Below are 24,920 nucleotides of genomic sequence, written 5' to 3' on the forward strand. Positions count from 1 at the left end.
CAGGGTTCCCACCCTTCTTCCTAATCATCTCTATTGCTGATCTATACCTGCTAATCAGGTCCTCACTCCTACGTCTGCCAGCATCGTTGCCTCCCGCACTGAGGTAGATAATAGGATTGCTCCCATTACCTTTCATGATGTCGTCCAGACTGCTAACAATATCCCCCATCCCAGCCCCAGGAAAACATACCCTTTGCCTCCTCTTCCTGTCCCTAAGACAAAAGGCCCTATCCATAAACTTAACCTGTCTCCAACTAAAACAATGTTCTTACCTTCACTTGTGGAATTTGTCATGATGTTCTCGATGGTCTTTATTGGGGTTTCAAGGGATGTCTCACTCACGTCTGCCAATGCTTCCTTGGTGCTCACTGTGAAGTTCCCAGTAGACAACCCACATTCTTCAGGTAACACTGAAAATGGGTTGGAAGTTTCCATGGTAGGCTTCTGTTTCTTCATTGTTTCTGCCTCACCAATAGTCTTCTTGATCCTCAGCTTGGTTCCATGCCACCCGGCCACTGACCAGGTTCCCCTCTTAACCTGAGGACTCACAACAGAAGGATTACTATGAATTTTCTTGTTCTCCTCCATTAATTGCCGTATCTCCAGCCTAGCAACCCTAAGCTCCTCTTTTAGCTGCTGGTAGAGTTGTTCAAGAGAGGACATCTTGGTTCAGATTCACAGAGAGCATACAGACAAGTCTTCACAGAGCTAAGTACAGGTCACCACTGCAGTAGGTCTGTTGGCTTATGCTTGGCAGGTCTTCACAAATCCAACCCTCTAACAGAATAAACGCTACCTAAGCAATAAGCTTTGATAATTCTATTTACTCACATGCAAGTCCCACTCAAATCCAACCCCTCTCACTCATGTATTTATCCAACCTAAATTTGAAACTACCCAAGGTTTTGCATAGATAGGACCTTGGGTAAAGGGATGGGGACTGTAGTGGCAGGCTTCCTTGTGAAGAACATTATGATGGACAACTGAGACCATTTCTTCATATCTACAAACAGAGTTTTGTAGGGAATTATGCCTCTGTCAATATTGTTCATCAACTTCAAAGTCCTCAACCTAAATATGATTTGGCGGCTGGAAATTCGCGAATGTGTGAAGCCCGCAAAAGTTGAAAATGCGAATGTTGAGGGAGACCTGTATATATATTCTTCATGGGGTAGTGGAACAGAATTCTTCCTCCGTAAGCCATGTGTGTCGTAAGAGGTAGCTAACATGCCAGGAGCAATGGGCTAGTAACCCCTTCCCTTGTATTCATTACTAAAGTTAAAAAGAGAAACTTTTGTTTTTCTTTTTGGGCCGCCCTGCTTCGGTGGGATACGACCGGTGCATTGAAAGAAGAATATATAATACAGAGGAACCTTAGTTTTCATTTTCCCTGGTTTTTGTCGAATTCAGTTTTCGACAACTTTTTTCGTCAAAATTTTGGCCCAGTTTTTGTTCATCACAGTTTTCGTGGAGTTGACAGTGGTTCGCCATACAGAATGTGTCCGCCTGTGCCCACACAAAGCATTCAACACATTCTGAGTCGGTCTGGCTTTGTTTCTCATCGGTAGAGGGTGGTAGTGATGGTGGTAGAGGGTGGCAGTGATGGTGGTAGTGATGGTGGTAGAGGGTGGTAGTGATTGTGGTAGAGGGTGGTAGAAGGTGGTAGTGGTTGTGATGGTGGTAGAGGGTGGTAGTGATTGTGGTACAGGGTGGTAGTGATGGTGGAAGAGGGTTGTAGTGGTTGTGATGGTGGTAGAGGGTGGTAGTGATTGTGGTAGAGGGTGGTAGTGGTTGTGATGATGGTAGAGGGTAGTAGTGATGGTGGTAGAGGGTGGTAGTGATGGTGGTAGTGATGGTAGAGGGTGGTAGTGGTTGTCATGGTGGTAGTGATGGTAGAGGGTGGTAGTGGTTGTGATGGTGGTAGAGGGTAGTAGTGGTGGTGGTAGAGGGTGGTAGTGATGGTGGTAGAGAGTAGTAGTGATGGTGGTAGAGGGTGGTAGTGATGGTGGTAGTGGTTGTAATGGTGGTAGAGGGGTGGTAGTGATTGTGGTAGAGGGTGGTAGTGATGGTGGTATAGGGTGTTAGTGGTTGTGATGGTGGTAGAGGGTAGTAGTGATGGTTGTAGAGGGTGGTAGTGATGGTGGTAGAGGGCGATAGTGGTTGTGATGGTGGTATAGGGTGGTAGTGATTGTGGTAGAGGGTGGTAGTGATTGTGGTAGAGGGTGGTAGTGATAGTGGTAGAGGGTGGTCATGATAGTGGTAGAGGGTAGTAGTGATGGTGGAAGAGGGTGGTAGTGATGGTGGTAGAGGGTGGTAGTGATGGTGGTAGAGGGCGATAGTGGTTGTGATGGTGGTATAGGGTGGTAGTGATTGTGGTAGAGGGTGGTAGTGATTGTGGTAGAGGGTGGTAGTGATAGTGGTAGAGGGTGGTCATGATAGTGGTAGAGGGTAGTAGTGATGGTGGAAGAGGGTGGTAGTGATGGTGGTAGAGGGTGGTAGTGATGGTGGTAGAGGGCGATAGTGGTTGTGATGGTGGTATAGGGTGGTAGTGATTGTGGTAGAGGGTGGTAGTGATTGTGGTAGAGGGTGGTAGTGATAGTGGTAGAGGGTGGTCATGATAGTGGTAGAGGGTAGTAGTGATGGTGGAAGAGGGTGGTAGTGATGGTGGTAGAGGGTGGTAGTGATGGTGGTAGAGGGTGGTAGTGATTGTGGTAGAGGGTGATAGTGATAGTGGTAGAAGGCAGTAGTGATGGTGGTAGTGATTGTGGTAGAGGGTGGTAGTGATGGTGGTAGAGGGTAGTAGTGATGGTGGTAAAGGGTGGTAGTGATGGTGGTAGAGGGTGGTAGTGGTTGCAGTGGTGGTAGAGGGTGGTAGTGATGGTGGTAGAGGGTAGTAGTGGTTGTGATGGTGGTAGAGGGTGGTAGTGATTGTGGTAGAGGGTGGTAGAGATAACCTCTCCTCCCCCTCCTTGCTGTCTTCCTTATTCAAATTCAAATTCAAATTCAAAGTTTATTCTCTCTAAGGATTACAATGCTGAGTTTACAGAAATTTGGTTATTGTTTGGTGGTTTACATGTAGTAAAATTGTGATTACAGAGTGTACCACTAGAACGCTTAGCATGGCTAGGCATTTCGGGCATACTTAGTTTTATTCTTAATTGTAAAATATTACAAATTATGAGGTAAGTTGGTATTATGGCTAAGTGACTAAATACTAGTTTGTGAGTTTAGCAATGTGAATGCTTTTGTTTTGGCACAGTACATAGTTTCAGTATTGGAGTATCACAGGATTCATTATTTAAAGACTGAGATTAATATTTCTGTTTATGGTCAAATGAGTGAGCGAGTGTAAGTGTGAACCACCAGGTGGTATTCGTGTAGTTAGTTGACAGGGTGTATCAGGGAGATAAGATGTTTTCTAATGGTAGTTTTGAAGGTGATGAATGTGTCTGCAGTTCTAGAGTTCTCGGGTAGGGTATTCCAGATTTTAGGGCCTTTGACATACATTGAATTTTTGTAAAGGTTTAGTCGGACACGGGGAATGTCGTAGAGATGTTTGTGTCTGGTGTTATGCCTGTGGGTTCTGTCACAACTATCAAGAAAGCGTTTTAGGTCAAGGTTGATATTAGAGTTTAAGGCCCTGTAGATATAGATTGCACAGTAGTAAGTGTGGATGTACTGAACTGGGAGTAAGTTTAGATCTATGAAGAGTGGAGGGGTGTGTTGCCAGGGATGGGATTTAGTGATTATTCTTACTGCAGCTTTTTGTTGGGTTATTATTGGCTTTAGGTGTGTTGCTGCAGTTGATCCCCAAGCACAAATAGCATAGGTGAGGTATGGATAAATAAGTGAGTGGTATAGTGTGAGAAGGGCATTTTGCGGCACGTAGTATCGTATATTGGAGAGGATCCCAACCGTTTTGGATACTTTTTTGGCTATATGCTGGATATGGGTGCTGAAATTCAGGTTGTTGTCAAGGTATAAGCCTAGGAATTTGCCCCCATTATTTCTGGTAATTAGAGTGTTGTCAATCTTAATGTTAATTTGTGCATCTCCTGCTCTGCTACCAAACATAATATAGTAGGTTTTGTCAGTGTTAAGCGTAAGTTTATTGGCTGTCATCCAAGTCGATATTTTAATCAGCTCCTCATTCACAATGGTGTTGAGGGTGGCAAGATTAGGGTGAGAGATGACATAAGTCGTGTCATCAGCAAAGAGAATGGGTTTCAGGTGTTGGGATACGTTTGGAAGGTCATTGATGTATATGAGGAAGAGCAGGGGACCAAGGACACTTCCCTGCGGAACTCCAGTATCAAGTGGCCGTGTTGCTGATGCTGTGTCTTTAATGGTGACGTACTGATGCCTATTAGTAATGTAAGATTTGAAATAAGCAAGCGCATGGCCTCTTATACCGTAGTGATCAAGTTTGTGGAGTAGGATTTCGTGGTTTACTGTGTCAAAAGCTTTTCTTAGGTCAATAAAAATTCCTAGTGGATATTCCTTATTTTCCAATGCTGTGTAAAGCAGATCTAGCATTTTTATGATTGCATCATTAGTGCTTTTATTTTTCCTGAATCCAAACTGGCAGGGGTTGAGTATGTTTTGAGCCGTTATAAATGAATACAGTCTCCTGTGCAAGAGTCTTCAATAAAGGTAGAAGTGATATTATATGTTCATTTATCCATTTCATTAGTTCTTTATATTTATTTCTCATTGTTTTCTGTATGTAAAACTATAGTTATTCTCTATAAAATGTATTTTTTGTTACTTTTGGTTGTCTGGAATGGATTAATTGGATTTACATTATTTCTTATTTGAAATATTGTTTCAGTTTTCATGACTTTCTGGAGTGAATTAATGATGAAAATTGAGGTTCCACTGTATATAATGTGCATGTGTAATTGCACCTGTCATCATAACTCCTTGATCCAGTGGTTGTATCACAGATGTATTTGGTGGTAAAAGCACAACTTTCACATGGGTGCACATTCTTCAAGAGATGCACTTGAATATGGGAATCATTAAGAGTGACTAGAATCTTGAATGCAACATTCTTGCTGTCTGTATAAAACCTGACTTCAAGAATAAAATTATTCTTGAACCAGTCAAGAAACAAGGCCCCAGTTATCCATCCTGACTGAATAAACTTCCAGATAATGAACATAGTGCTTTTGTCTTTACCTGTTCAAGCATGGGAAGCCTTGGGGCAAAAAACAAACATTATCTTACAATTAAAATCACCTGATGCATTATCACGCAGAAGTAAGCTGAAACGAGTACACTTTTCTCTTGCTGGTTGATGTAAGTATTAGATGGCATCATCTTTCAGTAGACAGTCTCAGTAGCATTAAATGCTAACGCTGAGTTATAACTACCCTCTGAAATAATTACCTCCTGGCAGCAGCATTAATAGCTGCTGCACTTCCATCCTTAAATTTAACATGCATTTAATTGCTCCATTTGTAATTGTGGAGCCAGAAAATACTAGATACATGCTCTCTTGTTTAAAGTTTCCTTCATCACACACTTTTTATGCATTCTAAGGCTTTCTTCTTTATTATGAGGAAATTATGGCACATTTTTCTTGGTTTTTTGCTTAATCCACTTATTCAGTAATTTTTCTGTTTTATTTATCTGTTATGACCTATGTAATATTACAAATACAAATACAAATGTTTATTTCTCTGTAAAGATTACAATGTGGGGTTTACATATTATGAAATATTGGTTACAATGTGTGGGTTACATATTTTAAAATACTAATTACAAAGATGGCCACTATCATGACTAGGTATTTCGGGCAGACTAATAATAATTCTAACTCTATATTGATACAGGTTACAGAGCATATTAATATTAAAGCTAGGTAACTGCATTACAGTTTGTAAATTTAGCAATGAGAATGGTTTTGCCTTGGCATGATACACAGTTTCTATTAAAGCTCCTATATTGGATTATCTCAGACAAACTTATGACTAGGTTAAGATTTGTTAGGCAATAGCTTTATTCGAAATTTGATGTTTACAGTCATTTGGGTGAGTGTAAGTGTTAACTGGGGGAATCACAGATATCGAGAGTAGGTCTAGTTTGTTTTTTATGTGTTCATGATACAGGTAAGAGAATAGGTGGTTTTCATGTAGCTAGCTGTTGGTGGGGTGTGTCAGGGAGATAAGATGTTTTTTAATGGTAGCTTTGAAAGTGATGGTTGTGTCTGCAGTTCTAGAATTTTCAGGCAGGGAGTTCCAGATTTTAGGCCCTTTAATGTACGTTGAATTTTTGTATAGGTTTAGCCGGACATGGGGAATGTCATAGAGATTATTGTGCCTTGTGTTGTGCCTGTGGGTCCTGTCACAACTATCAAGAAAGTGTTTTAGTTCAAGGTTAATATTGGAATTTATGGTTTTGTAAATGTAGGCTGCATAGTAGTAAGTGTGGATGTTCTGTACAGTGAGTAAGTTTAGATTTTTGAAGAGTAGGGGTGTGTGTTGCCTAGTAGTATTGGATTGTGTGATAATTCTTACTGTGGCTTTCTGTTGGGTTATTATAGGCTTTAGGTGTGTTGCTGCTGTTGATCCCCAATCTCAAATAGCATAGGTGAGGTAGGGATAGATGAATAAATAGTATAGTGTGAGAAGGGCTGATTGTGGCACGTAGTAGCATATCTTGGAGAGGATCCCAACCGTTTTGGATACTTTTTTTTGTTATGTGTTGGATATGGGTGCTGAAATTCAGGTTGCTGTCGAGGTGTAGGCCCAGGAATTTGCTCTCATTATGTTTAGCAATAAGAGTGGTGTCGATCTTAATGTTCAGTTGTGCAACACTTGCTCTGTTACCAAACATGACATAGAAGGTTTTGTCAGTGTTGAGTAAGTTTATTGGGTGTCATCCAAGTAGATATTTCTAGTAGCTCCTCGTTAACAATGGTGTTGAGTGTGGCAAGATTTGGGTGGGAGATGACATAAGTCATGTAGTCAGCAAAGAGAATAGGTTTCAGGTATTGTGATATGTTGGGAAGATCATTGATGTGTAAGAGGAAGAGCAGGGGACCATGGACACTTCCCTGTGGCACTCCAGTATCAAGTGGTCATGTTGATGAAGTTGTGTCTTTAATGGTGATGTACTGATACAGGTTAGTAAGTTATGATTATACCATAATGATCAAGTTTGTGGAGTAGGATGCCATGGTCTACTGTGTCAAAAGCTTTCCTTAGGTCAATAAAGAGTCCTATATTTCTTATTTTCCAGTGCTTTGTAAAGCAGCTGTAGCATTTTTACAGTTGTATTGTTTGTGCTTTTATTTTTTCTGAAGCCAAATTAGCAGGGGTTGAGTATGCTTTGTACTGTCATAAACAAATATTCTCTTTAGAATGTCATAACCTGGATTATTCATTGCACAAACTATTATCTTTAACTCATTCCTCTTCATTCTATGAATTAATGCTTCATTGAGACCACAGGTTCACACTGTCTCATCACATTTTAGAAGATGCCATTGTAGAAGACAAAATTATTCATTTATTTAAAAAAAATGATGAGGCAGAAGGGGGGTTTTGGTTTAGAAGTCTTGACAGTGAAAGGGTTGATAGCAGTGTGTGAGCTAGGGGTAATATGTATTCTGATTGGGTCATGAAACCCACTTCTTTTCTTGTGTTATATTGAAAATTTTTCTTTTCTTTTCCTCAGGCAACATGTGATCTTCCTTGCACATTTCACAGAGCATTTGACTTTCTTCCTGATCCCCTTAGTGGACTTGAAACTGTTATAGAACTTGGTTATCAAAGAATATTAACAAGGTACAGTACATATTTTTTTTATATTAGTACAGTAATTCACAAATATCAATAAAATGCTGTATCTGAAAACCTTGGACAGTACTACATGGGTATATTTTATTACATAATACGGTACACAAGACTTACAAGATACATTGCCGGTACAAAGATGGCATATACAGTACATGAGTGTTCTGGGGCTATAGGACCCACATGTAATAATGTAACTAGCAGTTACTCACTTTGGGATACCTAATTATATTAAATTACTAGGGGCACAATTGCTTATTAAATTCTGTCATGAGAACAGATCACTCTTATGGAGAAAAAGCCAGTTGGGTCAAGCCCTGTATTTCAATATACTAAATAGGTTCTACTATAAACACCCACAGTTAAAATAAGTAGATTATAAAGACAGTATTAAAAGTGAAGTAAAATGTAGTAATGGGAAAAACAAAATTATTGTAGTAATTAAAGAACTAAGCATGTCGAAGTTCTTTTGTTTATTGTTGTTGTGTAGATGGAGAAGAGGCTAGTTGGCTCTCTCTTGTGGTTGTGGTGCCAACATGGCAAGACCTTCTCCTCCACTCTTGCTTCTGGGCAAAATGTGAGTGCCCCAGAGGTAAGATTTGTATATCTGGAGAGGGTTTTGGGGGTCAGTGCCCCCACAACCCAGGGGGCATTGATGTAACCATTATACCCAGAGTGAATACAGTGTGTCAAAACACTGGGTTAAGGTCATCAGGAATTAAGGAGTACTAATTGTTTGAGATGGACCATGTGACTGAACTGGCTGAGCAGCTGAGGAAGTGCATCCTTTGTCATGAATAGGAAAATGCTTAACTTTTATATTCTGTACATACAGTGGACCAACGATATTAATCCGTTCCAGAGAGCTTATCTTGAGGCGAATTTATCGTTAGTCGGATTAATTTTCCCCATAAGAAATAATGGAAATCCAATTAATCTGTTCCAGACACCCAAAAGTATGAAATTTTTTTTTCACGTGAAATATACATTTTCCTACACAGAAAAAGAAGGATACATGCACAATAAATACTGTACTAAATGAAGAATAAATGACACTTACCTTTATTGAAGATGTGATGAGTGATGAGATGGGAGGAGGGGAGATGGAGCTGTATTATTGTTTGGAAAGGGAATCACCTTCTATAAGGATTTTAGGTACCAATTCCTTTTCCGGGGTTACTTCCCTTCTTTTTTTTAATGCCACTGGGAACAACTTGAGAGTCACTGGACCTCTGTCTCACCAAAAATCTGTCCATAGAGCTCTGTACCTCGTGTTCCTTTAACCCTTTCAGGGTCCAAGGCCCAAATCTGGAGTCACGCACCAGTGTCCAAGAATTTTCACAAAAAAATTTGTTATTTTTTCTTATGAAATCGTAGAGAATCTTTTTGTGAAGGTAATAAAACAAAAAGTATGAAATTTGGTGGAAAATTGACGAAATTATGCTCTCGCGAATTTTGATGTGTCAGCGACATTTACGAATCGGCGATTTTGCCGACTTTGACTCCCATTTTAGGCCAATTACATTATTCCAATCAACCAAATTCTTAGCTATTTCACTAGTATTACTTCTATTCTATCGATTGAGCACAAGAAATCGCCAAGTCAACTGTTTCAACTACAAAATAAAGTAATCGGAAATTGTTAATTTGGCCAATTTAACACAAAGTTCAAAATATTCCAATTTCAAAATAGGGTCCAGAATAAACAATGTAGGCATTCCTGGCACTAAACTAATGTTTCCTCTGTTCATTAGTTATGTTTTGAGGCTTTACAAATAAATTCCATTTTGATTTTTTATTCACATAATGAATTTTTATTCACACCAAAAAATAGAAGATTTACTGTTATGCAATACTGTAATAATTGTATAAATATCATCACCATATTTGTGAATGTATATTAGACCCACCAGCTGACGTGTATTAGACGTGTGAGGTCGTTTGTTTACTCTTGAATATCGGCAAAAATTTAACATTTCCGCTACTTTGAGCTCGGTTTCAAGCCATTTCCAGTGCTAAAACCAATCAAAATCATCTCTATTTCTGTAATATGTCTTCCATTCTATCAAATGAGACCAAGAAATCGCAAATACAACTATAAAAAACATACGAAAAAACACTGCAAAGTTGCTGTTTTAATCGAAAAATCATGATTTAAGTTTTTTTCTCTCATTATACACAGTGTGCTGCAGGATCTGTTTTATGTGGTGCACACATACCACATAGATGTATTCTCTCATATCTAGGCCCAAATGTACCACTCACAGTTTATCAGAGCGAGCTGAGCTCATGGCGTAGATCTACGGTTTGGACCCTGAACGTAAAGCCGTAGATCTACGGGACGGACCCTGAAAGGGTTAAGATCTTCCTAAAATGGGCCAGAACATTGTCATTGTAAAAGTCACTAGCACAGCTTGCAATAGCTGTGTCAGTGATTTTCATCCATAAAGGTTTGCACATCAACCCACTTTGCACAAATTTCCTTAATCTTTGAAGAAGGCAACTTCCTCAGTTTCTCTCTCCCCTCCTCTGAAGCAATTTCCTCAGTTGTGGCCTCTTGCTGTTGCAGATGCTCTTGCAGCTCATCAGTGGTTAGTTCTTCATTGTCGTCCTCCACCAACTCTTCCACATCCTTCCCACTAACCTCCAACCCGATGGACTTCCCCAATGCCACAATAGATTCCACAACTGGCATAGGCTCCTGAGGGTTAGCCCCAAACCCTTCAAAATCCCTCTCTTGTACACATTCTGGCCACAGTTTCCTCCAAGCAGAGTTCAAGGTTCTGTTAGTCACTCCCTCCCAAGCCTTACCTATAAGGTTTATGCAATTGAAGATACTAAAGTGATCTTTCCAAAAGTCTCTTAGGGCTAGTTGAGTGTCTGAGGTCACTTCGAAGCACTTTTGAAACATTGCTTTGGTGTACAGTTTTTTGAAATTTGAAATGACCTGCTGGTTCATGGGCTGGAGGAGAGGAGTGGTATTAGGAGGCAAGAACTTCACTTTTATGAAGCTCAACTTCCCCGAAATTCGCTCTGGCAAGTCTGAAGGATGAGCAGGAGCATTGTCTAATACCAGGAGGCACTTGAGGTCCAATTTATTTTCCAGGAGGTAATTTTTCACAGTGGGGCCAAACACATGATAAAACCAATCATAGAAAATGTCCCTAGTGACCATGCTTTACCGTTTGCCCTCCACATCACACACAAATTAGCCTTGATGACATTGTTTTTCTTGAACACTTTGGAAGTTTTAGAGTGATACACGAGTAGAGGCTTCACTTTACAATCCCTACTAGCATTACTACACAACATGAGAGTTACCCTGTCTTTCATAGGCTTGTGTCCTGGCAGTGCTTTTTACTCCTGTGTAATGTAGGTCCTGTTTGGCATTTTCTTCCAAAACAGGCCTGTTTCATCACAATTAAACACTTGTTGGGGTTTTAATTTTTCAGTGTCTATGTACTCCTAGAATTCCTGCACATATTTTTCAGCTGCTTTTTGGTCCGAACTGGCAGCCTCACCATGCCGTACCACACTGTATGTGCCACTACGATTCTTAACCCTTTGACTGTTTTGGCCGTATATATACGTTTTACAAGGTACCATGTTTGACGTATATATACTCATAAATTCTAGCAGGGGAAGTACTACCGTCCTGCCAGATGACTGTGAAACAAACCTGTAACTGTTTTGCATGATGGTAGGATTGCTGGTGTCTTTTTCTGTCTCATAAACATGCTAGATAACAGGGATATCTTGCTACTCCTACTTACACTTTGGTCACACTTGACAGACACGCACATGCATATATATAATATATATATATATATATATATATATATAATATATATATACACAAATATATATATATATATATATATATATATATATATATATATATATATACATACATACATACATACATACATACATACATACAGGAGGGCCCCGCTTTACGGCATTTCACTTTACGGCGTTCCGCTAATACGGTCATTTCAAATTATGACCAAAACTCGCTATACGGCTCCCCCCACCTGACTTTCTAATACGGTCACCGCGCCCCACCCTGTTTGTTTACATTCTTCGTGAGCTCAGTAAGCACTAAGTCTCTCCATTTTGTCTGGAAACTCCAAAATTTCAAATGTTTTGAAAGTTATTTCATATTTTATATATACTCTGATAATTATACTTATGTATACCTGTACTTAAATAAACTTACATACTGTGCTGGCATGCAGGTACACATTAAAATCAGTAAGAGTGTCTTATGTCTCCAGACGTCATATTAGTAATGATAATAATAATCATCAAGTCTCATTTAAACGTCGTATATTACGTTAAATACACATTTTCATTAATCCATCTATGATATTTTTTCAAAATTATATAATAAACACGATACATAACATAAAAAGATGATAAATACACCCCACAATAGAATAAATAAACATAAATATGAGATGTGGTAGCCAGATAACTTGTACAAGTGACGCCAAGAATAACATTTTCTCTAATCTAACATAAGAGAAAATGTGTTACTGGGGGTAACTGTAGAAAATTATTCCTTTCGTATGTATGTAAGTAAGTTTATTCAGGTATACACAAATACAGTTACATAGATTATCATACATAACATATGTGTAGAGAACCTAGGATAACCCAACAAAGTCAGAGTGACTTATTTCCATTGCCTTCACTCAGAGCATCATTTCTTCTCAAAATGATGTTACATGAGAATGGGAGTGTTCTTCTTTATTTATTCTACCATATCAATGTAGAGACAACCTGTACACAATGTAACTTGTACACAAACCAGACGTGTACACTTTGTTTACAAAACTTACCTTCGCCTGGTTTGTTTACATAACTCTGCGCCTGTACTCTCTCATGCACTCATTCTTTCTCTCTCTCATTTATTCGTTTTATCTCATTTACTTACTCCTGACCCTACATTAAGACTACAAATATTTTAAGGTAAGTAATGAGTGAACTGTATATACATTTTATCGCTCTGGGATGCTTAAATGTAATAAAATATTATGTGTAGGTGGGTTGGCCTGGTATGGTAGCCCGGCTGACTACCATACATACCACACTTGATTTTTTTACAATAAATACTACTTATCTCACCCTATGTGTGGGTGGGGTATGGTAGCCTGGCTGACTACCATACATACCACACTTGATTTCTTACAATAAATACTACTTGTCTCACCCTAGATTAAGACTATAAATATTTTAAGGTAAGTAATGAGTGCACTATGTGTGTATTGTACTTTTTTATTGTTTTTTGATGCCTGGTTCTATTGCTAGCTTAATATATGTTAGTGTAAACTTGTTATCTAGTGTTTGTATGCATTTGTAAGTGGAAAAAAAGGGTGTTCCACTTTACGGCGGTTTCCGCTTTACGGCGGTAGCCTGGAACCTAACCAGCCGTATAAGTGGGGCCCTACTGTATACACACACACACACACGTACATACATCTAGGTTTTTCTCCTTTTTCTAAATAGCTCTTGTTCTTCTTTATTTCTTTTATTGTCCATGGGGAAGTGGAAAAGAATCTTTCTTCCGTAAGCCATGCGTGTCGTATGAGGCGACTAAAATGCAGGGTGCGATGGGCTAGTAACCCCTTCTCCTGTAGACATTTACTAAAAAAGAGCAGAAAAAAATTATAAAACTGGGATGCTTGAATGTGGGTGGATGTAGTGCAGATGACAAGAAACAGATGATTGCTGATGTCATGAATGAAAAGAAGTTGGATGTCCTGGCCCTAAGCGAAACAAAGCTGAAGGGGGTAGGGGAGTTTCAGTGGGGGGAGATAAATGGGATTAAATCTGGAGTATCTGAGAGAGTTAGAGCTAAGGAAGGGGTAGCAGTAATGTTGAAGGATCAGTTATGGAAGGAGAAAAGAGAATATGAATGTGTAAATTCAAGGATTATGTGGATTAAAGTAAAGGTTGTATGTGAAAAGTGAGTCATAATGAGTGTGTATGCACCTGGAGAAGAGAGGAATGCAGAGGAGAGAGAGAGATTTTGGGAGATGTTAAGTGAATGTATAGGAACCTTTGAACCAAGTGAGAGAGTAATTGTGGTAGGGGATCTGAATGCTAAAGTAGGAGAAACTTTTAGAGAGGGTGTGGTAGGTAAGTTTGGGGTGCCAGGTGTAAATGATAATGGGAGCCCTTTGATTGAACTTTGTATAGAAAGGGGTTTAGTTATAGGTAATATATATTTTAAGAAAAAGATGATAAATAAGTATACAAGATATGATGTAGGGCGAAATGACAGTACAGTGGACCCCCGGTATTCGATATTAATCCGTTCCTGAGAGCTCATCGAATACCGATAATATCGAAAACCAAATCAATTTTCCTCATAAGAAATAATGAAAATCAAATTAATCCGTGCAAGACACCCAAAAGTATGAAAAAAAAAATTTTACTACATGAAATATTAGGTTTAATGCAATAGAATAATTACAATAACAATAAAATAATTGACACTTACCTTTAATGAAGATCTGGTGATGATTGATGGGATGGAAGGAGGGGAGAGGTGTTAGTGTTTAGAAGGGGAATCCCCTTCCATTAGGACTTGAGGTAGCAAGTCCTTTTCCAGGGTTACTTCCCTTCTTTTAATGCCACGAGGACCAGCTTGAGAGTCACTGGACCTCTGTCGCACAACAAATCTGTCCATAGAGCTCTGTACCTCCCGTTCCTTTACGATTTGTCTAAAATGGGCCACAACATTGTCATTGTAATAGCTGTGTTAGGGTGATTTTCATCCATAAAGGTTTGCACTTCAACCCACTGTGCACACATTTCCTTAATTTTTGAAGTAGGCACAATGTATTCCACAACTGGTATAGGCTTCTCAGGGTTAGCCCCAAACCCTTCAAAATATTTCTTAATTTCCATACTAATTCTCACCCTTTTTACCACAGGGTTGGCACTAGAAGCTTTCTTGGGGCCCATGGTGACTTATTTTGCAGAAACAAGCACCAAACACAGTGATAATATGGATAACATGGAATGTACCGAATGTATCCTTAGATGCGCGCACACTGGCTGGCTTGTAAACACTGGCACACAAGGGGCAGTTCAGGCCACATGTGGACAGGTCTCGTACGAATCGTATCGAATACCGGGTTTTCATTCAAATACTGAGGAAAATTTTTTGTGATATAATGCATCGAATACCGGATTTATCGAATACTGATGCCATCAAATACCAGGGGTCCACTGTAGTTTGTTGGATTATGTATTGGTAGATAAAAGACTGTTGAGTAGACTTCAGGATGTACATGTTTATAGAGGGGCCACAGATATATCATATTCGCTTCTTAGTTGTAGCTACACTGAGAGTAAAAGGTAGATGGGATACAAGGAGATTAGAAGCATCAGGGAAGAGAGAGGTGAAGGTTTATAAATTAAAAGAGGAGGCAGTTAGGGTAAGATTTAAACAGCTATTGGAGGATAGATGGGCTAATGAGAGCATAGGCAATGGGGCCGAAGAGATATGGGGTAGGTTTAAAAATGTAGTATTAGAGTGTTCAGCAGAAGTTTGTGGTTACAGGAAAGTGGGTGCGGGAGGGAAGAGGAGCGATTGGCGGAATGATGATGTAAAGAGAGTAGTAAGGGAGAAAAAGTTAGCATATGAGAAGTTTTTACAAAGTAGAAGTGATGCAAGGAGGGAAGAGTATATGGAGAAAAAGAGAGAGGTTAAGAGAGTGGTGAAGCAATGTAAAAAGAGAGCAAATGAGAGAGTGGGTGAGATGTTATCAACATTTTTTGTTGAAAATAATAAAAAGTTTTGGAGTGAGATTAACAAGTTAAGGAAGCCTAGAGAACAAATGGATTTGTCAGTTAAAAATAGGAGAGGAGAGTTATTAAATGGAGAGTTAGAGGTATTGGGAAGATGGAAGGAATATTTTGAGAAATTGTTAAATGTTGATGAAGATAGGGAAGCTGTGATTTCGTTAAATGTTGATGAAGATAGGGAAGCTGTGATTTCGTTAAATGTTGATGAAGATAGGGAAGCTGTGATTTCATTAAATGTTGATGAAGATAGGGAAGCTGTGATTTCGTTAAATGTTGATGAAGATAGGGAACCTGTGATTTCATGTATAGGGCAAGGAGTGAGGAAGAGCCAGTTGTGAGTGTGGGGGAAGTTCGTGAGGCAGTAGGTAAAATGAAAGGGGGTAAGGCAGCCGGGATTGATGGGATAAGGATAGAAATGTTAAAAGCAGGTGGGGATATAGTTTTGGAGTGGTTGGTGCAATTATTTAATAAATGTATGGAAGAGGGTAAGGTACCTAGGGATTGGCAGAGAGCATGCATAGTTCCTTTGTATAAAAGCAAAGGGGACAAAAGAGAGTGCAAAAATTATAGGGGGATAAGTCTGTTGAGTATACCTGGTAAAGTGTATGGTACAGTTATTATTGAAAGAATTAAGAATAAGACAGAGAATAGGATAGCAGATGAACAAGGAGGCTTTAGGAAAGGTAGGGGGTGCGTGGACCAGGTGTTTACAGTGAAACATATAAATGAACAGTATTTAGATAAGGCTAAAGAGGTTTTTGTGGCATTTATGGATTTGGAAAAGGCGTATGACAGGGTGGATAGGGGGGCAATGTGGCAGATGTTGCAGGTGTATGGTGTAGGAGGTAGGTTACTGAAAGCAGTGAAGAGTTTTTATGAGGGTAGTGAGACTCAAGTTAGAGTATGTAGGAAAGAGGGAGATTATTTCCCAGTAAAAGTAGGCCTTAGACAAGGATATGTGATGTCACCGTGGTTGTTTAATATATTTATAGATGGAGTTGTAAGAGAAGTAAATGCGAGGGTTTTGGCAAGAGGCATGAAGTTAAAAGATAATCACACATAAAGTGGGAGTTGTCACAGTTGCTCTTTGCTGATGACACTGTGTTTTTGGGAGATTCTGAAGAGAAGTTGCAGAGGTTGGTGGATGAATTTGGTAGGTTATGGAAATAAATGGTATAAAATACCAACACAATGGAAATATAAACACATATGCAGTGTAATGTGATCCTTTATTGACTACGTTTTGCCCACACAGTGGGCTTTTTCAAGTCACAAACAGAACTACCTGGGGTGGAAGGAAATACTCGCGTTCCTTCCACCCCAGGTAGTTCTGTTTGTGACTTGAAAAAGCCCACTGTGTGGGCAAAACGTAGTCAATAAAGGATCACATTATACTGCATATGTGTTTATATTTCCATTGGTAGGGTATGCAAAAGAAGAAAATTAAAAGTGAATACAGGAAAGAGTAAGGTTATGAGGATAACAAAAATATTAGGTGATGAAAGATTGGATATCAGATTGGAGGGAGAGAGTATGGAGGAGGTGAATGTATTCAGATATTTGGGAGTGGACATGTCAGCGGATGGGTCTATGAAAGATAAGGTGAATCATAGAATTGATGAGGGGAAAAGGGTGAGCAGTGCACTTAGGAGTCTGTGGAGACAAAGAACTTTGTCCTTGGAGGCAAAGAGGGGAATGAATGAGAGTATAGTTTTACCAACTCTTATATGGGTGTGAAGCCTGGGTGATGAATGTTGCAGTGGAGAGGCAGTGGAGATGTCATGTCTGAGGGCAATGTGTGGTGTGAATATAATGCAGAGAATTCGTAGTTTGGAAGTTAGGAGGAGGTGCAGGATTACCAAAACTGTTGTCCAGAGGGCTGAGGAAGGGCTGTTGAGGTGGTTCGGACATGTAGAGAGAATGGAGCGAAACAGAATGACTTCAAGAGTGTATCAGTCTGTAGTGGAAGGAAGGCGGGGTAGGGGTCGGCCTAGGAAAAGTTGGAGGGAGGGGGTAAAGGAGGTTTTGTGTGCGAGGGGCTTGGACTTCCAGCAGGCATGCGTGAGCGTGTTTGATAGGAGTGAATGGAGACAAATGGTTTTTAATACTTGACGTGCTGTTGGAGTGTGAGCAAAGTAACATTTATGAAGGGATTCAGGGAAACCGGCAGGCTGGACTTGAGTCCTGGAGATGGGAAGTACAGTGCCTGCACTCTGAAGGAGGGGGTGTTAATGTTGCAGTTTAAAAACTGTAGTGTAAAGCGCCCTTCTGGCAAGACAGTGATGGAGTGAATGATGGTGAAAGTTTTTCTTTTTTGGGCCACCCTGCCTTGGTGGGAATCGGCCAGTGTGTTAATAAAAAAATATACGTTTTACGAGGTGCCGTGTTTGACGTATATATACTCATAAATTCTAGTGGCTTCAAATCAAGCAGGAGAAAGCTGGTAGGCCCACAGGTGAGAGAATGAGTCTGTGTGGTCAGTGTGCACCATATAAAAAAAATCCTGGAGCACGCAGTGCATAATGAGAAAAAAAAACTCCGACCATTTTTTTTAATTAAAATGCTGACTTTGTGGTCTATTTTCATATAGAATTTATGGTTGTATTCTCGTTTTCTTGGTCTCATTTGATAGAATGGAAAACATATTATAGAAATAGATGTGATTTTGATTGGTTTTACTATAAGAAGAACCTTGAAATGGAGCTCAAATTAGGGGAAATGTTTGATTTTTGCCGATGTTCAAAAGTAAACAAATGCTGTCATTGTCCAATAAATGTCAAACTAGCCATTCTAATATGCAGTCATGAATGGGTTGACATTATTTGTACAATTATTACAATATTGCAGTAGTCTGCATAACAGTAAATCTTATATTTTTTGTTTGAATAAAAATTCAAAATAGAAAGCAAGAGTAATATCAGAGGGGCCTGGAGACGTGACTGATGAACAAAGAAAATGGTGTTTTAGAGCCAGGAATGTCTGCATTGTTCATTCTGGACCTTATTTTGAAATTGTCATATTTTTTAATTTTCGTGAAATTGGCCAAATTGCAAATTTCTGACCACGTTATTGGGTAGTTGAAATAGGTAAATGGGCAGTTTCTTGTACTCAATCGATAGAAAAAATGGAGTTCTAAAGAAATAGCTATGAGTCTGGTCGACTGGAACAATGGAATTAGCCGAAAATAGGGCTCAAATTGGGCAAAATCGCTGTTTTGTAAATATCGCCGAGGTCGCTAACTTCGCGAGAGCGTAATTCCGTCAGTTTTCCATCAAATTTCGATTTTTTTTGTCATTACAATTGGGAAAAGATTCTCTATCATTTCTTAAGATTTTTTTTTTTTTTTTTTTTTTTTGAAATTTTGCAACACCAGGAGACACCTCAGGATTGGGGGTTGGGACAGTCAAAGGGTTAAATCTCTCAAACCAACCTTTGCTGGCTTTAAATTCAATAACACCACTAGTTACAGGCATTTTTTTAATTAAATCATCATGCAACTGCCTTGCCTCTTCACATATGATTGAATGAGAGATACTATCTGCTGATATCTGTTTTTTATTTATCCACAGCAACAACAGTTTCTTAACATCTTCAAGTACTTGTGATCTCTGTTTCAAAAACATACTTACACCTTTCGCAACAACAGCTTCCTTGATTGCCTTTCTATTGGCCAAGATAGTAGCGATGGTTGATTGGGGTTTGTTATACAACCTGGCCAGCTTGGAGACATGCACTCCACTTTTATACTTTGTGATTATCTTCTCCTTCATTTCTATTGTAATTCTCACCCTTTTTACCACAGGGTTGGCACTAGAAGCTTTCTTTGGGCCCGTGCTGGCTTATTTGGCAGTTACAAGTACCAAAAACACTGGAATAATACAAAATGTACTGAATGTACGTGTGGAAGCGACCGCACTGGCTTGTAAACACTGGGACACTAACTGAAGGCAGGGCAGCTAAGGCACACTCAGGCCAGACGGACACCTGGAAGCATTCGGGACAAATGTTATTAGTTGAATTTTTCATCATTGGTCGAACCAAAGTTTTTATGCTAAATCGCTTCGTTAGGCAATTTTATCGTTAAACGATGCCTTCGTTGGTTGGGGGTCCACTGTACCTGTCTAGAATATATTCCTATTTTTGTAATACGTAGTAGTTTAAATAACCTATTGAAAGGGTTGGTGAAAACATTTCAGAGACTGAGGAGAACGTATTTCCCTAGACTTTATAAGGCCTTATTTAACCCTTTCAGGGTCGGCAGGCCCTCTCCTAAACTTGTTCTCAGGGTCGGAAATTTTCCGAAAAAAAAAAAACAAATTCTTATGAAATGATAGAGAATCTTTTCCCGATCATAATAACACCAAAAGTATGAAATTTGACGGAAAACGTACGGAATTATGGTCTCTCGAAGTTAGCGGTCTCAATGATGTTTACGCATTGGCGATTTTGCCCGGTTTGAGCCCTATTTTCGATCAATTCCAATGTACAGTGGACAAAAAAATACCTATTTCGCTAGAACTCCATTTTTTCTATCGAATGAGTACAAGAAATCACCCATTTACCGATTTCAACTATCCAATAACGTGGTCAGAAATTGGCAATTTTGCCAATTTCACACAAATTTCAAAAGATGCCAATTTCGAAATAGGGTCCAGAATAAACAAAACAGACATTCCTGGCACTAAAATAACATTTCCTCTGTTCATTACTCATGTCCCCAGGCCTCTGTTACATTTCTTTTGCTTTCCACTTTGAATTTTTATTCTCACAAAAAATAGAAGATTTATGTTATGGAGACTACTGCATTCATGTAGAAATGGCGTAGAAATGGTATAAATAATATCAGGGCACTTGTGAAAGAATATTACACTCACCAGTTGATGTGTATTGGACACGTGGCATGATTTGTTTACCTTTGAACTTTGGCAAAAATCGAACATTTCTGCTACTTTGAGCTCAATTTCAAGGTATTTTTCATTGTGAAACCAATCAAAATCATGTCAATTTCCATAATATGTTTTCTATTCTATGAAATGAGACCAAGAAAACTAGAATACAACCATAAATAGCATACGAAAATACACTGCAAAGCCGCTGTTTTACACCAAAAACACGGTCGGAGTTTTTTTTCTCATTATGCACTGTGTGCTGCAGGATTTTTTTTATACTGTGCACACTGACCAGCAAATAATATTGTTGCAGTGATAACACCAGGAGGCAGCTCTGATGAAAACTCATACACACACGAGCTTTTAAATAATAGAGCTTTTTAAATAATAGAGCTTTTAAATAATAGAGCCTACTAGACTGGAGAATACACTAGACCTCATCTTCACTAACAATGATGATCTGATATGAAATATCACCATATCAAAAACAATATACAGTGGAACCTCAAAAATCGAACTTAATCCGTTCCAGGAGCTAGTTCTAATTTTGAAAAGTCTGAAATTCGAATCAATATTTCCCATAAGAAATAATAGAAATACAGTTAATTCGTTCCAGAAACCCAAAAATATTCACACAAAAAATACATTTTATAGAGATTAATTACAGTTTTACATTCATATAAAATAACATACATATAAAATAATACATACATATAATATAAAATAACATTTTTACTTACCTTTATTGAAGATTGGTGATGGCATCTGGAAGATAGGGAGGAGGAGAGAGGAAGTTGGGGTTAGTGTTTGGAAGGAGAATCCCCCTCCATGAGGACTTCAGGTAAAGCCCTCTCTGGGGTTACTTCCCTTCTCTGTCTTTTAATGCCACTAGGACCAGCTTGAGAGTCACTGGACCCCTGTCTCACAAAATAACTGTCCACAGTCCTCTGTTTCTTGCGCCTCTTTAACATTTCCCTAAAATGGGACATGGTTCTGTCACTGAACTTGTTGCAAAGATGGCTTGTTTCAGCTTGCTCAGGGTGGTACTTCTGCACAAACATTTGGACATCATTCCACTTGGCACAAATCTCCTTAATCTTTGAAGAAGGCACCTCATCCACTCCCTCTTCCTCCTCCTCTGAAGCAAGTTCCTCAGCTGTGGTCTGATACTGCTCCAGATGAAGCTCTTGCAGCTCTTCAGTGGTTAGCTCTTCCCTGTGGTCCTCCACCAACTCTTCCACATCCTCACCACTCACCTCCAACCCCAGGGTGTTCCCCAATGCCACAATAAAGTCCACAACAGGCAGAGGGTGGGCTGGGTCAGGGTCAGCCTCAAACCCTTCAAAATCCCTCTTTTGGACACAATCTGGCCACAATTGTCTCCAAGCAGAGTTCAAAGTCCTGGAAGTCACTCCCTCCCAAGCATTACCTATAAGGCTTATGGAGTTGTAGATGTTGAAGTGATTCCTCCAGAACTCTCTTAGGGTCAACTTAGTGTCTGTGGTCACTTCAAAGCACTTTTCAAACACTGCTTTTGTGTAGAGTTTTTTGAAGTTAGAAATGACCTGCTGGTCCATGGGCTGGAGGAGAGGAGTGGTGTTAGGAGGCAAGAACTTCACTGTGATGAAACTGTAGTCCCTAGACAGTAGGTCTACCAGGTTTGGAGGATGTGCAGGAGCATTGTCCATTAACAGGAGGCACTTGAGTGGCAATTTCTTTTCCTGAAGGTATTTTTTCACACTGGGGCCAAACACTTCACTGACCCACTCTTTGAAAATTTGTCTTGTGACCCATGCCTTATGATTAGCTTTCCACAAAACACATAACTTGTTCTTAAAGACATTGTTTTTCTTAAACACTCTGGGATTTTCTGAATGATACACAAGTAAAGGCTTCACTTTAAAATCACCACTAGCATTTGCACAGAACAAAAGAGTAAGCCTGTCTTTCATAGGCTTGTGTCCTGGCAGTGCCTTTTCCTCCTGTGTGATCAAGGTCCTTTTTGGCATTTTCTTCCAAAACAAGCCTGTTTCATCACAATTAAACACTTGTTCAGGTTTGAATTCTTCACTGTCTATGTACCCCTTGAACTCCTGTACAAACTTCTCAGCTGCCCGTTTGTCTGAACTGGCTGCCTCACCATGTCTTACAACATTGTGTATGCCACTACGCTTCTTAAATCTCTCAAACCAGCCTCTGCTGGCCTTAAATTCACTATCAGCACTGGTTCCAGGAGTTTTCTGTACCAGATTGACATGCAACTTCCTTGCCTTTTCGCAAATAATCGTCTCTGAAACACTATCACCTGCAATTTCTTTATCCTTGATCCACACCAGCAACAACTTCTCAACCTCTTCAACTATTTGTGGTCTGTTTTTGGTTAGCATATTAACACCTTTCGCAACATCAGCTTCCTTGATTTGTTCTTTCTTTGCCAGGATAGAACCGATGGTCAACTTGTTTTTCCCATACATCCTGGCAAGTTCAACAAGTCTCACACCACTCTCATACTTCTGTATTATTTCCTTCTTCACATCTATGGTGTTTCTCACTTTCTTTACCACAGGGGTACCACTAGCAAGTTTCTTTGGGCCTATGGCAGCTTATTTCACAGTCCCACAAGCACTAAACACAACGAAATAATCGTAAAATGTGTGAATGAGAGCGCAGGTTAGTGTTCACTCAAGCATAAACAAAGCTAGACTGCTCACGGCGCCTGTGCGGAGACACGGACAGAGTGGGCCAGCGGACAGGTCCTGTACCCGGCAGTCCGAAATTTGAAACGCGTTCGATTTTTGGTACACAGTTTGTCCGAAAAAATGGTCTTATTTTCGAAACGTTTGATATTTGGTACGTTCGATTTTTAAGGTTCCACTGTACTCAGATCACAACATAATCGAGGTTCAGACATGTATGCGCGGAGCCCCAGACCAACATAATGAGATTAGTCACGAGGGAGCCTTCACCAAATTCAACTTCAATAACAAGAACATAAAGTGGGACCAAGTAAACCAAGTCCTAACCGATATAAGCTGGGAAGATAGACTAAGCAACACAGACCCCAACTTATGCCTAGAACAGATTAACTCGGTGGCACTCGATGTATGCTCAAGGCTTATTCCTTCAAGAAAAAGGAGGAATAGATGTAAAATAGAAAGAGACAGGTGCTCCCTTTACAGGCGACGAAAAAGAACAACAGAGCGGCTAAAAGAGGCCAATATATCTGAAATGCGAAGGGAGTCACTGGTCAGAGAAATGGCAAACATCGAACTTAAGCTAAAGGAATCTTATAGGAGTCAGGAATCGCGGGAAGAACTAAAAGCCATAAATGAAATCGAAAGAAACCCAAAGTATTTCGTTTCCTATGCCAAATCAAAGTCGAAAACAACGTCCAGTATTGGGCCCCTACTTAAACGAGATGGATCCTACACAGATGACAGCAAGGAAATGAGTGAGCTACTCAAGTCCCAATATGACTCAGTTTTTAGCAAGCCGCTAACCAGACTGAGAGTCGAAGATAAAAATTAATTTTTTATGAGAGAGCCACAGCCTATCTGATGTTATCCTAACGCCAAATGACTTTGAACAGGCGATAAATGTCATGCCCATGCACTCTGCCCCAGGGCCAGACTCATGGAACTCAGTGTTCATCAAGAACTGCAAGAAGCCCCTATCACGAGCTTTTACCATCCTATGGAGAGGGACCATGGACACGGGGGTCGTCCCACAGTTACTAAAAACAACAGACATAGCCCCACTCCACAAAGGGGGCAGTAAAGCAATAGCAAAGAACTACAGACCAATAGCACTAACATCCCATATCATAAAAATCTCTGAAAGGGTCCTAAGAAGCAAGATCGCCACCCATCTAGAAACTCGTCAATTACACAACCCAGGGCAACATGGGTTTAGAGCAGGTCGCTCATGTCTGTCTCAACTATTTGATCACTACGACAAGGTCCTAGGTGCACTAGAAGACAAAAAGAATGCAGATGTAATAGTGTATATACAGACTTTGCAAAAGCCTTCAACAAGTGTGACCATGGCATAATAGTACACAAAATGCGTGCTAAAGGAATAACAGGAAAAGTTGGTAGATGGATCTATAATTTCCTCACAAACAGAACATAAAGAGTAGTAGTCAACAGAGTAAAGTCCGAGGCGATTATGGTGAAAAGCTCTGTTCCACAAGGCACAGTACTCGCTCCCATCTTGTTTCTCATCCTCATATCTGACATACACAAGGACGTCAGCCACAGCACCATGTCTTCCTTTGCAGATGACACCCGAATCTGCATGACAGTGTCTTCCATTGCAGACACTGCAAGGCTCCAGGCGGACATCAACCAAATCTTTCAATGGGCTGCAGAAAACAATATGAAGTTCAACGATGAGAAATTTTAATTAC

The 24,920-nt window shown here is 39.8% G+C and overlaps 1 protein-coding gene across 10 annotated transcripts in view; it reads left to right on the top strand.

The window, feature by feature from the left end:
* LOC128690823 (copper homeostasis protein cutC homolog) overlaps positions 1-24,920 on the top strand; it is an 89,833-nt gene that overhangs the window by 27,400 nt on the left and 37,513 nt on the right. For all 10 annotated transcript variants that reach the window (XM_070088174.1, XM_070088175.1, XM_070088173.1 and 7 more), the window contains one exon: positions 7,684-7,793. In XM_070088174.1, the coding sequence (XP_069944275.1) occupies positions 7,684-7,793 (110 nt within the window). The remainder of the gene's footprint in view (positions 1-7,683; positions 7,794-24,920) is intronic.

Source organism: Cherax quadricarinatus, chromosome 24 (genome assembly GCF_038502225.1).
Source record: "Cherax quadricarinatus isolate ZL_2023a chromosome 24, ASM3850222v1, whole genome shotgun sequence".
NCBI classification, from domain to species: Eukaryota; Metazoa; Arthropoda; class Malacostraca; order Decapoda; family Parastacidae; genus Cherax; species Cherax quadricarinatus.